Source organism: Epargyreus clarus, unplaced genomic scaffold (assembly GCF_041222505.1).
Source record: "Epargyreus clarus isolate Ecla_fem2 unplaced genomic scaffold, WU_Ecla_fem_2.2 ptg000023l, whole genome shotgun sequence".
Taxonomy (NCBI): Eukaryota; Metazoa; Arthropoda; class Insecta; order Lepidoptera; family Hesperiidae; genus Epargyreus; species Epargyreus clarus.
Genome location: NW_027332230.1, coordinates 12,291,346 through 12,307,873, shown reverse-complemented (window position 1 = coordinate 12,307,873; position 16,528 = coordinate 12,291,346). Strand labels below are relative to the sequence as shown.

Below are 16,528 nucleotides of genomic sequence, written 5' to 3'. Positions count from 1 at the left end.
GCTTCTCATTCTTGTGTTCAGCGGTAGGACAATAAATACTTCATAATGATAACTAACACATTTACTGTAATAAAAATCAAGCATTGTATAAATAAAACAAAACTTTTATTCATAATGTTACAAAGAAGTCGCCATCAATAATGGCTCATTTACAACAATAGGCATTTCATTTACATTACATATAGGTGTGTGGACTACAAGCGGGGTGGACATTAAAGCATTCCGAAGCCTTTCGAGTAGCTAATGGCTTTCATCAGTCTGTCTTCGAGTTTCTCCTTAGTATCATACTCTGGTAAGAGTAGCACGTTGAAGCAAGTGTGCGCTGTGGGCAGGCGATCACAGTCCGGACCGTTCCTCGCTATGACTAACTTCAGATTACTTAACCCTCCAACGGGAACTCTGTCAGAGCCTGTGGTGAACTGCAATAGCTTCCTCTTGTCCTCTAATGATAAGCTGTGCACGATGCTCCAAAAGTCTTTTATTGTTTGCGACTCAGCCGTGAAACCGCCGTCGTATTCTGTTGACTTTTCCAGCTCGTTGAAATCGAAGTTCTGGAATGAAAACGGCAAGATTTTGTTAATAAATTTAAGGGAACATACTGACGGGCCGTCCACCTGGTAGTAAGTGGTCACTCGCCCTATGGATGCCTAGTTACGTACATATTAACTATCGACAATAAAACTCAAATTCGTAACAATATCATTGATAGTATTCCTTATGAGAAATTGATACTAATGAGGTTATCGATAATTTTATAAACCTATTGATATTATTGACAACTGTCGATACCATTAGCCAACCTGCGATGGATAAATTCTATCGATTGGTTCGATATATTAATAGTCTTACTATTAAGACGTTCAGTGCCAACGGCTCTCCTCGCGAGTCAACATAAATTTCGTTCATGTACTGGCGACTCGCCGGGCGAGTCCATTTAAATTAGTATATAGTATAGGCGGCACCACAGAAGGAATTAACAAAATCGTATTGGCTTTGAACGTGTTAAACATCAATACAGAACGTATCGATAGTTCAACACTATAGAGCGACCACATAAGTCAGTCTTCGCCTGCGGCGGAAATAGAGGCGTGGGGGCGAGAGTATAGCTAGCCATTTATCGTCACACCCTTACCCGTCGATCGTCTCACTTGAGAACCGAGTTAACCAGTCGCATTATAGTGGTTAGTACCTTGCTGCCGCAGACGAGTGTCTCGACTTCCTCGGGGCGGAAGAGCGCGCCGAGCTGGCTTTCATCTGTGACCATGACGAAGCCGCGGCGGAAGGCCGCGAACTGGGTGGCCACCGACGAGTTCAACAGGAAGTCCGCGTACAGCTCTGCGAACTCCTGAAATCAAGAAGCACGTTGAAACATTTAGTCTTTATTATCAACATTAATTTCTGTCCTCGCTTAGAGTAAGGAACCATCTGAGAACTTTTTTTGCATAACTCAGGAATATAGATCATGGCTTTGCTAGAATTCGTGTATGGATATCGTTTGTTAGTTTACAAATTATATATTTATATAGTGTCTTAACCCTCCAAACTAGACACAATAAATTAATTGACTACCGCATACCAAAGACATTGGATCATGTAACTTCGAAAATATAATTTTCACATTTTCAAATACAAGACGAGATTTTTCTAAAAACACTTACCTTTTTATTATCCTGCGTTACAAATATGCTGTCTCCATTTTGTTTTAAATCATGGAATATATTATTTCCGAAAACATCCCTGTATCCTATCCTGAACGTTTGATAATATGCTTCTTGCAAATCATCTTCATTATATTGTAACATGTCTTTTAAACCATTATATAGATCCTGAAAAAATTTAAACAAAGTATTAGTATAACATAACATATTTTGGCTATAAGTTGGCCTTGTGCTAGCAATGTTTATGTGGGAATATTCCATATAGGTTTCATATAGGCCTAATTGGCTATTTTTTCAACACAAATGGCCCACTAACCATCTCAGGGACAGAATATCTTCCCATAAAAGAATAATGAGTTTAGCTATACTGTTAGATTTCTAATTAAGCCGGTCAGTTAAAAACAGGTTATTTAATTTAAAATAACATATACAGTTAATAATATGAAATTATAATTAACGGATACATAAACTTACTGGATTCCAATCAGCCAAGTCTTCAAAGGAACCCTTCTTGCCCATAAGCTTTCTGTACACAACCATAGGGAAATTGACCGCCAATATCACATTATTGTAGATCGCTAGACCGAGCACAATGCCGATCAGCGTGAATTGAGCTTCCGTTTCGAACGACGTAGGATTGAACCTAAAATGAAGACACATTTGGGGTATTAATAAAATTATACATTTTTTCACTCAGCAATATCAGTATTTTAAAAACTATTCAGGATGCATTTTCCATATCAATATTTGTAGACTGATAAAGTAAGGACTGACAATATTTTGAAATTACATACATAACAATTGAGAATCTGCATTGGAATGTCGTGTAGAATATATTCTAGGTATAAAAAAAGTTTTGCGTCGCTCCCAAGACACCGGGTACCTTTTGAAGGTTCCTCCTCGTAAACACAAAAAAAACGGTCTAAAAAAAGGTTACAATAGGTAAAATAAAATTAATGCAGGATTTTTCAATTACTCTGTGTGTGAACGTCATATTCCATTTATGTCATTATATTACACTACTTCTTTCATGGAGATAGAGATTTAATTAGGTTAATTTTTGAAGGAAATAAAATCATTATTGGATTAATGTTGTTGTGTATGTAGTTTACATTTGTGGCACCGCTACATCTATTTCTATGAAACATGCAATACGTACCACATAGTATGAGAATCCGGCTGATACGTGAACATGCCATAGTCGGGGTTAAAGATCTCTTCCACGATGAGCTGGAAGAACTCCTTACTAACGCCGCCCTCGTCCACGCCCTGCTCGCCTTCAAACTCCACCACTAGTTGCTTCTTTAGATCGAGGGCACGTTGCATTGCTACCATTTCCAACTGCAACATAAACAAAATTGTGAGGTCGGATGCATGTTATCAGACCCTATGGATCTGACCCAATTAATCCAGCTTAACTACAGACTTCCCTCAAAGTAATACCTCTAATACCTCTTTTGACTGACTTCAAAATATACCTGTAAAAATAGGCCTTGAGGGCCGAATCCGAAACTATATGGATTAGCAAAAAATTCGGATTTAGCCTTGAAGGACTATTTGAAAAATTCACCCTGTATAATCAGTATGGTTCAACCGCGTATCTCCGTGGTCGAATTATACTGTGTAATATAAAAATAGATATACCAGATGTGCAGATAGAGCTATTTTTAACGTGAAACAATTCTACATTACAGTGGAATGCTAACTAACTTACATATGACTTACATATACCTTAGACCATATTATGATTGTCAATGTATTTATGACCAGCGTCAGGTAAAAACGTTGATATTTATGGATAGATATGGATTTAATAGTTACGAATTACTATTTTACGAACATTTACACACATGGGTGGAAGTGATCACTTATCATCAGGGTTTGCAAATGGTAGAACCTTGGTTCTACCATACTAATTTCTCCCTCATAACAGCAGTGTTGAATGCTGCTGTGTTATTTTGAAGGATGTGGTAAGGGAGACATACTTCAGTTCCAGCTTAATCCTCTAGGGTAGCGGCGCACCTGTGGCCGACCTCCAGTAAGAAACTAATCTTATCTGGGGTTGATTACAGATGCCCATGATCGACAGGAGCCACTTACCATCAGGTGGACTGCATGCTCATGCACTCACTGCAGTACGTACACAATGAGTACAAGAACACAGACTAAAAAAAGAAAATAAAATATAAAAAAGTCTCACCTCAACAAGCGCATCATCGATGATATGCGACCTGCGCACCTTGAGGCGGAGGAAGGGCATGGAGGGCGCGGCGCCCACCACGGCGTGCAGCAGCGACACGCGCCGCTCCGAGTACATGCGGATGCGGTTCTCGTAGTACAGCCCCAGCGACTTGGTCGCCGCCGTCAGGATGAACGGGTACTTGAGGAACGCGAATTTCTTACCTGCAACGTAATATAGTGGTTAAAAACTCGGCCTCTCGATCGAGGGGTCCGAGGTTCAAATCCCAGGCACGCACCTCAGATTTTTCAAAGTTATGTGCGTATTAGAAATTAATTATCAGTAGTTAAACGGTGAAAGAAAACATCGTGAGGAAACCTGCATACCTGAGAGATTTATAAAAAAATAAAAAAAAACTCAAATGTATGTGATGTCTACCAATACGCACTTGGCCAGCGCGATGGACTATGGCCTAATCCTTCTCATTCTGAGAGGAGACCCGTGCCCAGCAGTGGGTTGATGATTAATGATGATGATGATGAACGTAATATACAAAACATTTGTTATACACAATAATTAATAAATGCATGCATAGTATCTAACGACACGCGCCGCTCCGTGTACATGCGGATGCGGTTCTCGTAGTACAGCCCTAGCAATTTTGTCGTGAAGGTTAGGATGAACGGGTATTTGAGGAACGCGAATTTTTACCTACAATGTGATATACAAAATGTTTGTTTAAATGCGATAATTAATAAATGCGTAATACGTAATCTATTAAAGATTAGCAAAGTCCGGGTAAAGTGGAATATTGGATGGAAGACCCAATGGAAGTGAGTACTATTTCTCTTAAGTGATTTCAGAGGTACATAACACCAGTTATTAATAATCAGTCTATCGAAATTTTGCTTACCAAAGATTTAAATTTGACGACACTAGTACGTAGTTGTTAAATGTTGATCTTTTGTAGGCAAAACTTGCAGAGATCGAATATCAATAACGGGCATATAACGTCAATACCAGTTGTTAGCATTAAAGACTAATAGTTAATCCAAAGACGCCAAATATTGCTTTTTAAATATTGTTATGTATTAATGTAATGTATTGAACATCATTACTCACCATTACTTAACTCAGTTTTGTAGTTAGTGAAGTCTGTTTCCATCTCTATAGCATCACTGAGTGGTTCATTGTAGAATTCTTCAAATGGTAGGTATGGCTTTCTTGCATCTAATACATTTATATTCAGTTCAATTGCTGAAAACAATAATTATAAATGTTAGTTATGGTTGACAGCACAAAATGGTATGATCAATGTATAAGAATAATATAAATGTTTCAGAAAATTTTGAAAATATTTTATTATAATGTCAGTGTTGTGGACATACACATCTACTAAATACAAAAAAGAGCTTTTGACCAAGGATTAAACTCTGAACTTTCTGTGAATGATGGTGACTCATTAGTTGAATTTTGGCAAATAAACCTATTTTCTTACATTTACTAAACGAAACAACTCTTAAATATTAATTCCATTGATTTTAATACACATATAGTTTATTAGAATTCGTGAATTAATAAATAATGTCAAATATACTACCTTACCTAAAGGATCATCCGGTTGCGCGTGCTTGGTGTTCTTCAAGGAGGATAATGGATAGAGATGGTCCAGCGCGTCGCCGAGGGGATCAAACTGGTTCGCTATCACTATCGGCTCCTCTCGCAGCGAGTTCGGTTCCATCACACCGGCCAGCATGTTCGCGTAGTACACGATCTGTTCGACAAAAAGATGAAAATATATTAATAGATATTGTTGTGATTAACATTTATCTCAACTAAATTCATCAAGTTAAAATATTGTGCCACTGTAAGCACAAGAAATAGAGTATGCACCAGAGTGAAATAGAAACTAAAACTGACACGTAAAAAACGTAACGCGTAATCTACAATTGTTAAACGGACAAGAAACACTATGAACTCACACTTATTTACTATTTAATAATTAATTTGAATATAACAGTAGTGTTGCCTGTGATCAGTGTGCGTTCTTACTAATCAGGGGTAGCGGCGCATCTGTGGCTGACCTCAAGTAGGCAACTAATATTATCTGGGTTAAATTACAGCAGCGTTTAACACTGCTGTTATGAGGCAAAAATAGGTGTGGCGGTGGAGTCGAACCACAAAGGGTTCCACCTCCTTCTAATGACTCCTAAAAAACCATTACCTTCATGAGCTTGGTAGCCATGGTGACACTTTCGTCGTCCTGCACCTGGAAGTCGCGCGTGTAGTTCGTGGAGATGACCCTCAGCGTGATGAGCTGCTGCAGCGTCTCCAGGATGTGCCGCAGGCTGTCCTTGCACTCGTACGCCCATACGCGCGCTAACTTCGCTTGGCCTGGTGGACATGTTATGGGTTTGTTTTTAATTTACAGACATTGAGCGTGTCAGACACGTGCCGTGCCAGACAAAAAAATATTCATCAATAATTTGTGTATTGGCGCTTTTATATGTACCGTAACACACGCGCGCAGAAATGAAACATGCCTGTCAAAATATTGTATAGTATTTACACAAGTAATAAGTTACACTTCTGTAATGTAATTAATAAAAAAAGGCATGTATCATGTGTTAATACATTACAATATAATGAGTACACATATTATATTTCATTCGAATCATGTTGTATCATGTCTATACATAAAAATGAATAATGTAATGTTACACTCCAACATAACCATTTCCATTACAAAAATTGTTTCACCATTACTTTTCACTCTCATGGTGTGCCTAAAGAAGTGTAAGTTCAATATAATGACTGTAATGAGAATAAACCATTAATATTGTAATAAATTCTCATCTCACCTTTTAAGGGAAGATGTTCGGCAGCATGACATAGAGCTGGTAAAGCTATCTCCAAGTAGTCACTGCAACCGAGATCAGGCACCTCAAACGCTATGACGAAACAATTGACCGCATCGTCCATACTAATCTTCTTTGTTATTCTCAGATCTATCTCTAGATGTTCCGCTAGCGTTGTTAACGCTGTGACTAAAGCTGAACTGTAGTATTCTGATGGCACCTGTTAAATATATGTTCATGTAAAATTAGTTAGCAAATTTTGTTTTATTTATCCTTGGCAACATAATTGTCATTTAATGATGTGATATAATGCACTCTGCATTATTGAAAGGCAAGTTAAGGAGATTGAACAGATGGGTCTAAATGAGTGCTCATCTTTGTATACCTGGCACTCATTTATAAGATTCATTATGCTATTGTTATTAAATTTAGCAATAATGCAGTAGATTTTATAGTTGAAAATATTACATAAGTCAAAGAATCAACTTGATGGTGAATTTAGATCTGAGTTCTAAGTTTGGGTCTAGGTTGTTTGTTTACATTACATGGAATATTAACAGATTATGAATGTAAAAAATGTTTTCATACATACTTTGGAAAGGTACTGTAAAGCCCTGCGACAAGATGATACATCTAAGCCGGGCCCCGAAATGCTATCTACATCCTTGTCAGGATCACTCGAGGAACACATTGCTTCAGACTCTTTCTCTGAAAGTGTTGTAAATTTGTTTACATTAAATCACTTACTACTTCGATCAGCACTTAAAAACGTCCGAAATCTAAGTGCTACAAAAGCGCTACATGGGCAAACCATTGAAGACCATTGTCTTCTGTGTGAGCAACAGACCACATATCAATAATGTTGTTGCTGCCAAAAAATATATTGCAAAAGTGAAAAGGCTGTTTAGCAATTTAGGATAATATTAAAAAATGACATAAAACCAGTATGTTTCAACCAGGGAGTTATTTATAGCATAAAGCTTTCATATATAATCACAGATGCAATGTCGATTCTAAGACCTCCTTAGGTCTTAGAATCGACATTGCATCTGTGATTTTCTGATTAATCTGGTGGGTGGCAAAGATCACTTATGCCTCATAACTTTCTCACTTTAAACACTTCAAACTTATAAAAATAAATCTTACCACATTTTTTCTTTTTATCACAATTACTGCTCTCATCCGGTATTTTGCCTTGAAAACACCTCGCTAATATAGCTGGTTGCGTGAAGGCTTCACCAAGGGCCCTCATAAGGGGTTTAAGGTTTTTGCTACTGAGACACTCATCACACAACTGATACATCCTCTCTTCTGTTAACGGTGCACCATCTAGAAGTAGAGATAGTAGTAAATCATCTAAAGTTTCTATTAACCATTCTATTTTTTTCTTTAACTCCATCGATATATCTTTATCACTCATTTTAACTAAAATAACTTGTTCACAGCAAATCAGTGTCAGTGACACTGGTTGTAGTTAGTTTTAAGGTAATGCACAATTATTTGAGCAACTTGTCCATTATCAATTGTACAAATAAGACTTCAAATTTACCAATGATTATCTAATGTTCACAACATATTGTCTTAATGATCTCTCATTAATTTAATAGGGTAATTAAGAAATTAAAACTATGAATTGGCATATTAAGCATATCCTTATGCAAAAAATGTTTAGTATAACTGAAACCTTATATCTAAAAAATATTATATAATGAAACTAAAAATTTTCCAGATTTTTCAAATTCGTTCAAAAATTGCCCATACTTAAGTGCGCAATATCGACTATAAAGCGTCAAAACACTCAGAGCATACATATGCATATGTAGCAGAGTGAATAAGGAAAAATAGGGAGAGACCGAATGAAATTATGAGAGTTCCGTTTTATGTCATTTGATTACTGAACCCTAAAACCGAAAAACCAAACAAATAAAAAAGCCAAAGTTACATACTATTATGCCTAAGACTTCTGTAATCATCATGCTGAGATACATTTTGACTAGTTTCTGCGTTTGTCTCCTCTGCCTTGTTCTCTTGTGATGGGGATGTACTGGACGATGGTGATTCTGTTCTCTTATCCTTTTTACTTGCTTTATCCTTTGTATTTGTTTCTGTACATGTTGCACTGGAATTTGTAATAACTACATCACAATACATCATCAACAATGTTAGAATGAGATGCTTTACCCTATAGAAATAAATAAAACACAAATATGTCTATATAATTGAAGAATACCAATAAAATATGTTACTTTAATGGTAAGATCTCTATTGGGACATACATATACAATCTGCATTTGCAAATGAGTATGAATTCTACCTGATATATGTTACCTCATCAAGGATTAATTGGGTATATCTCATTTATGTATGCCTACATTAGCAGACATTGTAAATTACCGCTCATTAACTCTTCATACTACTGCTTAATAGCAGTTGAATTGTGGCTACACCAATTTCAAGCACAAAATAAATTTCATTCACAATTATATTACCTTTAAAAATTAACTGTGAACATATTAGAGCCACAATTATACTGGGTTCATACCTGGCACTAGAATCACAAGTACTGGCCTCTGTGCGAGGTACTTTGTTTGGGAGGCTGTCGCACAATCTGGCTTCCTTATAAAACAACTTAATGGCCTCAGCTGCAGCTTCATTTGGTGTTAAATTTCTAGCCTATAACATGTCACAATATTAGGACCAAAGTATTGGAGAATATCATATTCTTTGGAATCGTAATAACTACATCTTAAAAATTCTCTAAACAAATAATATTTTAAGAAAATGTTACTTTGGAGAAATATGAATAAAGATTTACATTAAAACTCTCAAACATGTTAATACAATTACACAAATATGAAGTGATACATACAACTATACATACTTCCTTATTAAAAAACTGACATATATATGTAGTCCTAAGTACACTATTGTTGTGACTACAGTAAATGTTACAACTAACATTTACTGTTATAATATCTAACTACTTAGATATTATAACAGTAGCAATTTAATATTGGAGACACATTGGAAAAACAAAAAGATAAATAACATCACAGATGTTACAGGATATTTACATAAACATTTAATATTGTACCTTGCGAAAATCAGTTTTAAATGTCTTAAATCTATTAAAATATTCAATAATACAAGACTTTCGATTTAAAAAATAGATAGGCATTACTCATAGATACTAACAATGTTATGAATTGAAATTCCGATAAACTATTTATTTATTTTTAAAAGTTACATGTAAATTAGTGAAGAAATTCTAATAAGAATTACTTGGTTTCAAATTGTGATCAAAAAGTAAAGTAAAAGTAGTCAAAAAGTTGTTAAAAACAAGGCAATATACCAAAATAATTGAATTTTCTTCACACAAAAAACAAGAATGACTAAAATAATTATGAATGAAAAATTGCATTTATAATTTTAAAATCTGATAAGTGTGCTATTAGTAATGACTTTGAATACGAAGAAAATGAATAGGTCACTAATGACTTTCAATGTATAGTAGAGGGCATATATAATAAGGCAGGCGACACATACCTCTCCACTGGAGGCACAATATCTGTTGTCGCAATTAGGGTTACCACAGCCATCCAACAACTGATAAAAATATCTTTCGATAAGCTGCTTAGCTGCGGCGCGCTTCATTCTGTCTGCTGTGGTTGATCCTGCTCCTGTACATAAACCTGGACTATTTTCCTTATTGCTCGGGGCTGTATCACTATTTGACGATGACGCTTCGCTCCCCCTGCAACACCCAAAATAACCCTAGATTTTTAATTTTCACAACAAAACAAAAATAAAAAATAGCAAGTAATGCCTAACCTCAACGTCATACCTTTGTTTTTAATTACGCATCACATTCTACTATTGCATCCACTATTTAACGTTTTTCAACTCATTCAAGGATCCCCTTAATTATTATTGTGACGTACATATAAAAAGTGAAAATAGTCGTTTTTCTTGACGACAAATAATATTACCTTGAAGCTTCGTCACTTTCGCCTTTTGAGTTCATAGAAATTAATGGTTTCCAAAACTTATCGACTTCTAACCAATGAGCAACATAAATGCAAGCCGATTAATAGAAACATTAGCTGATAATCCAATTTTGGTACAATGTTTTTATAAAACAATACAAGCAGGTACACAAAAAACACCACCGATTGTTCTTTTCTGCAATCTGTCAACCATTTTGAACTCGGCGATTACGTTCTAGTTCTACGCAATATTTTTTCATTTTCTTACTAAAAATATTAGATAGAAAATAAATTAACAATTTAAGTTTTATAATGTATTACATTATATTATACTAAAAGAAAGTAAGATTTGTTTCAAAATAATATCTATTAGGTCATAAAATAAAATGTTAAGGCTACGTACACACTTCAGTAAAACCTGTGAGATTTTTAGTCAGATAAAATAAGTAAGCTGTTAACATAACAGTATTGGAAATTAAATAAGTAAAATTCGGGAAATAAATGGCTAGTTGTTAAACTTTATGCATTCCTTTAATCTTCTGTGCTTTAATATTTACTTGGAGATCCAAAATGAATAGACATCTTTCATCTTATTGGTGTTGGAGCAGTTTGATTCATGCCTAGATGTCCCTTAAATGCACGAAAAGAATAAAGCAGCGCCGTATAAAAAGGATTACGGAGAGCTGCTGTTTAAAGCCATGACGCCCTTAGACTTGAAATACCTAATATATATTCTGAGGTATTTAAATAGTCTATGTAATTTCTGTTGTGCACTTGTGAGTTTAGAAAATAATCATAAACATAAATTAATAAAGTTTGGCTGAAAGGCAACAAGCCAAGGCCGTGAAACACTATATTAAAAAAAATGTGCACTTGTATCTGTCATTTGTCAAATTGTAGTGTCATATTCTTGAAATTACAGCTTGATGCATACCTACTTAATTTGATTTTATTAAATTTATGCGATTTTAAGAGAGGCGAGATCAAAATTGAAGTTGAATTAAAGAAAAGTGAGATTTTTAGGTAGCATTGCTTCATCAAACAACAACATGACGGACGTGTTACCGACTGAGCAAGCTAAACAAGAGCGCGTGAAAACGATCTGCGAAGGGTTTCAAGTGTATCCTTTTCAGAAGTATTATTTAATTTTACACGAAACACCAACTTTTATTATGCTTTTAATATGCCTTATTTCAATAACCCTACCCATATAATATATGATTTTACTCTTTAATATTCAGAATGAATCTTACAATAGCCATGTGGTGTTAGCGTCGAAAAGAAGTAATTATTCAATATTTGGTGTAGAAGGCAAGTAAGGGACTAAATTCACGAGATAACAGTAGAGTCTTCCTGTGAAATTGTCCTCGAACTAAGTTATACATGCATGGCCAAATTTACATTATGACCATGGGTACACTAAAATCCAAATACTCCATTCATGAAACTCTGAAATATATTACTGTGTTTGTGTCATAATTAAAATATTGTCGGTATGGTAAATGGGAGCTATAAAATAATTTGTGTAATCTTTGTCATTAATGTGTCAAGTATGAGAAATTTCAATAAATCAAATTAGTATAAATGGTTTATTCCTTTATTTGTATCTTGTATTGTATCAGTTGTATATTTGTATTGTATAATAGCACCTTAACAAGACTATAAACAGGAATTGGATGAATCTTCGAGATGCCGACTCTGGTGAGATATGAAATTTGCTTTCTATAAGTTTTCATGATAACACATTATTAGTAATACCAGCTAGGAATCCTTTTGCTAATAATAAATAACTCCAGACACAATTTGAGTCCTCCTTAAAGTCATCCATTGATGCGTTAAAAATGCCTAAAAACTAAGGTGCAATGTATCTTTAACACACCTTTCAAACCAGAACACAGTAGCATTGAACATTGTTTTTATAAAGCAAGAATATGTGTGGTAGTAGTGCCTTCAATCTAACATAGACAATAAATAATAATTTCAATTTTATAATACCAATCCAGGTAAGGTGTTGTGGCAGAACAATGAGGATATGTCCAACCCTGATGTGGAACACGAGGCACGGGTGCCGAAACGCATTCTCAAGTGTCGTGTGGTCTCTCGTGAGATGAACTTCAGCTCTGTTGAGTCTATGGACAGGTTCCGTCTTGAACAGGTAATATTTGTTTTGAGGTGTAAATAATATTTCTGTTCTTGTTGAATTTGTGAGAAGGGGAAAGAAGATGTAGGATATTATAATTTTTGTGCTAATTTCAAGTATGAAGAGTAATTTCACAGATATGAACTTATGAGTGATTCTAACATTTCAACTTATAGTGCAGCTAATAACTTACAATCCTAAATTATTCCTCACTAATCTAGTGTATAGGGGTATGAATGTTGACATCTTGTGTAAAAATTTAGTATAAAAATTAATACTTGAGTAAGCATTATTTTTACTATTATTAACTTGTGACAAGCCAGTCATAGTTAAAACTTGAAATTGATTTATTTTTATTATACATGATGGTTTGCAGTAGTGCTTTATTTATAAATGGGCAACTAAAATCATACACAGACATTATTCAGTACTAAAATTTTAGATGTAATCTTCTGGGGACGTGTAATACTCACCATGTTTATACAGGCCTCAATTTTATTTATTAGCAGATAACGTAATATATGATGCCTATAAAACTATTGTAAAATTCTCACTCAGTTTTGTTGTCTTTTCAGAAAGTACTCTTTAAAGGACGTTGCTTGGAGGAATGGTTCTTTGAGTTTGGTTACGTGATTGCCCACTCCACTAATACCTGGCAGTCGGTCATTGAATCTGCTCCTGAATCTCAGATGATGCCAGCTAACGTTCTCAAGTATGTATCAAATGCATAGAGCAATGATCTAGTAATCTGAGGCAATAATTGTATGGACAACAGCATACTGTCCCGTATATATGAAAGTTAGTTATCTTAATTTTTAGAAAGTTCCAAAGTGACTTTAAAAAGTTCAGAAATGACCATAGTTATTTACTTTACCTTATTTAGTTAGTTAGTTATTTAAGTTACCTTTTATTGACATGAACTATTTTTTAAGAAGTGCTGTGTTTAGGTTTTATAGGCAAGTTAAAAATAATTAAAAACTTAACTGATAATTTGCTTTCACCTTGTAAATATTACCAAATTTCCAGTTTTAATGCATTAAATTTTTTTCAGTGGCAATGTGGTGATTGAGACTAAATTCTTCGATGGTGATTTGCTGATAACAACTTCTCGTGTGAGACTTTTCTATGTTTAAATGTAACTTAATTCCCAAAATTGCATTTAAATGAAAATTATCTAATTACACTGGTTTTATCTACAGTCGACGCATTTTTAGACTATTGCATTCAAAAGTATTTTACCCCTGAGATTTTTATTTTTTTTTAATCCCAAATTTTAATTGAAAGGCGTTTTTAAACATTTTTTATTAATTAAAAATTCAACAACATTCCTGCAAAGACTTGTTTGTTTAAAAGTAGGGGTAATTAGAAATTTGATAATAATAAAATCTAGTCAATAGTTACTTATCTCTAATACATTATAAGTGTTACGTATTTATTTATATACTTGTGGTTACAATTCACCTTTTCTTAAAGTATATGAATGAACCTATATCTCTTTGTAGTGAAAATATTACTTACCCCATCCTATTGTCAATTATATTAAAAATATTTTCAAAAGTCATCATCATCTGGTTTTGTAGTTTCTAACTTAAATATATATTTCTATATGGCAATTAGATTAAAATTATTTTTTTCTACTAAAGCTTGTATCAAATAGATTTTTGCACAAAATCATTGTTGGTAATAAGTAAGTTGTATATCATTATGTATTATTTATATTATTAATATAACAATGTAGGTTTAATTAGTAATTGGGTGGTGCTGAGTACGGCATCCTATCGAATTTCAATTAGATTTTTTTTGAAAATTTATCACAGATGTGTTGCCATTGCATGCATTATGGGAGTACTAAACATGTTTAAAAGTTATTTTATTATTCACCATAATTTAGTCATAAAAATATCATGTCATCATTAGAATCAATTTGGCGTTATAAGTAAATAATTGGAATAGAAATTCCCCTGTGATAACTATGTGAATTACATAGTATTAGTATAATAGTATGGTTGTAATCTATAAATGGCGTCCATGCTTAATTAAATATACATCTCACTTGAGGATAATTTTTATACACTATCTTGAGCATGGAGAAGTTGTATGCATTTTAAGAAAAGATAGGAAGAATATTGAAAACTGTGATTAATAAAGAGTGAAGTGTAGGCATGGGTCGTAAGGTTTGTATTGAGAGAATTAAGGATTAGTGTAAAATCTCTAGAGGAAAGTAATTAGGAAAATATCTACTTGAGAATGGTTGCCTGTAGTAGCTCTTTATAAATAGTGTATCCATTACATGTGTCAATTTGGCCATTTAAAGTCCAAAAAGGTTGTACAACCAAAATTACATTGGTCGTGTTTCACTTTTTTTGTAATATAAAACCAAATAGTTAAGATTATTATTACAATACACGAACATGTCATCGGATTTGTGGTTGATTCTAATAAGCAAATTGAACTACTAAATTGCACTGCCCAAAAGCATTCGCACAATTCTCACTAAAGTTACTAGTGCTTGTCCTAGTTTTTAAGATATTTAATGATATTTCACGAAAATAACGTTTGAAATAGCAAATGAGTCTTATGAGCTACCAGCCGGCTACACGCTTTCAATGTTTACCAACAGATGTCGCTGTTGCGTGTACACGGTACTATTATTAAAAGTGTTTAATTTAATTGAATAACTTTATCCAATTAGTTTTATTTATAGTCCCTTGTAAAGGTCCAATTGTGTAGCGTATTATAATTGTCGTAACATAAAGTTTAGTGTAACTACTAACTTATATAAACACTATAACAAAATCAACGGTGCATTTTTTGTAGACTTAATTTCTTTCACTAAGTAAGAATATTTTTCTCAATCAGTTTTTACTAAATATGTATGAAAAGCCAACTTACAGATTATAAAAGTTTTGCGTTATTATCTTAAGTACCTTAATATTTTTGTTATGTTTTAAGATATTTATTTACGAATTTGTCATAATGTATGAAAATACTGTGTACTTTAGTAAAGTACAGGACCTTAATTTAACCTTTCTTATGTAATTTTTATTATGCGTGTTTTCTCATATAAGTGTTAAGTAGAATTTTATTTAGAAAATATTTAGTTTGTAACCGATGTAATTTCTTCTTAATACATTTATTTAAAAAAAATATGTGTTTCATTATTTTTATAAATCGTTTTTTCCTATTATTACTTATATTCAAGATATTTCTTTAGTTAATATGTTTATATTACGGCTTTCATAAAAATATATTCACAAAGGTATTTTTGAGTGAATAATGATTTATAAATTATTATTATGCACGTAGTATAATAAATTACGTAACATAATATAACAAGGGATAAAATCAGCTTTGGCCAGGATAGAAATTACCACCATTAAAAATACGAATAAACAGACAGTACAATTTTATAAGATTAGGCTTTTAAATTAGAAACGATAATGGATTCCGTATTCCTTATATCGTTTTGAATAATACCGCTTGCACGCATCGAACAAGTATGCAATCGAGAGTAGAACTATCGATACATCGCACGGCGCATCGGCGGCGTAACTCGATTCCGTATCTTATTAGTACGCTGACACGTTTATCAATATTACCATAGAGGAAATGTAAAGCGTGCTCGGAGGACGTCACCTGCAGGAAAAGCTTCGAAGAGTCACGACAGGAACTTTTTGTGAATTAAATGATTGGTGGCGGGCCGTACA

The 16,528-nt window shown here is 33.9% G+C and overlaps 2 protein-coding genes across 2 annotated transcripts; one reads left to right on the top strand and one right to left on the bottom strand.

Moving 5' to 3' along the window:
• Positions 1-83: 83 nt before the first annotated feature.
• Positions 84-10,923, bottom strand: Ube3a (ubiquitin protein ligase E3A). The gene is made up of 16 exons (XM_073086134.1): positions 10,685-10,923; positions 10,242-10,449; positions 9,238-9,368; positions 8,642-8,814; positions 7,842-8,024; positions 7,288-7,403; positions 6,699-6,915; positions 6,062-6,231; positions 5,443-5,611; positions 4,960-5,094; positions 3,859-4,061; positions 2,818-2,999; positions 2,133-2,301; positions 1,659-1,826; positions 1,190-1,345; positions 84-551 (listed from the first exon to the last, which is right to left on the bottom strand). The coding sequence occupies exons 1-16, from the start codon at positions 10,717-10,719 to the stop codon at positions 213-215; spliced, it is 2,754 nt and encodes a 917-aa protein (XP_072942235.1). The 5' UTR covers positions 10,720-10,923; the 3' UTR covers positions 84-212.
• Positions 10,924-11,571: 648 nt separating this feature from the next.
• PrBP (Prenyl-binding protein) lies at positions 11,572-14,720 on the top strand. The gene is made up of 5 exons (XM_073086133.1): positions 11,572-11,801; positions 12,351-12,382; positions 12,685-12,836; positions 13,397-13,533; positions 13,873-14,720. Exons 1-5 carry the CDS (start codon positions 11,731-11,733, stop codon positions 13,952-13,954), a joined length of 474 nt encoding a protein of 157 aa, XP_072942234.1. The 5' UTR covers positions 11,572-11,730; the 3' UTR covers positions 13,955-14,720.
• Positions 14,721-16,528: the final 1,808 nt, after the last annotated feature.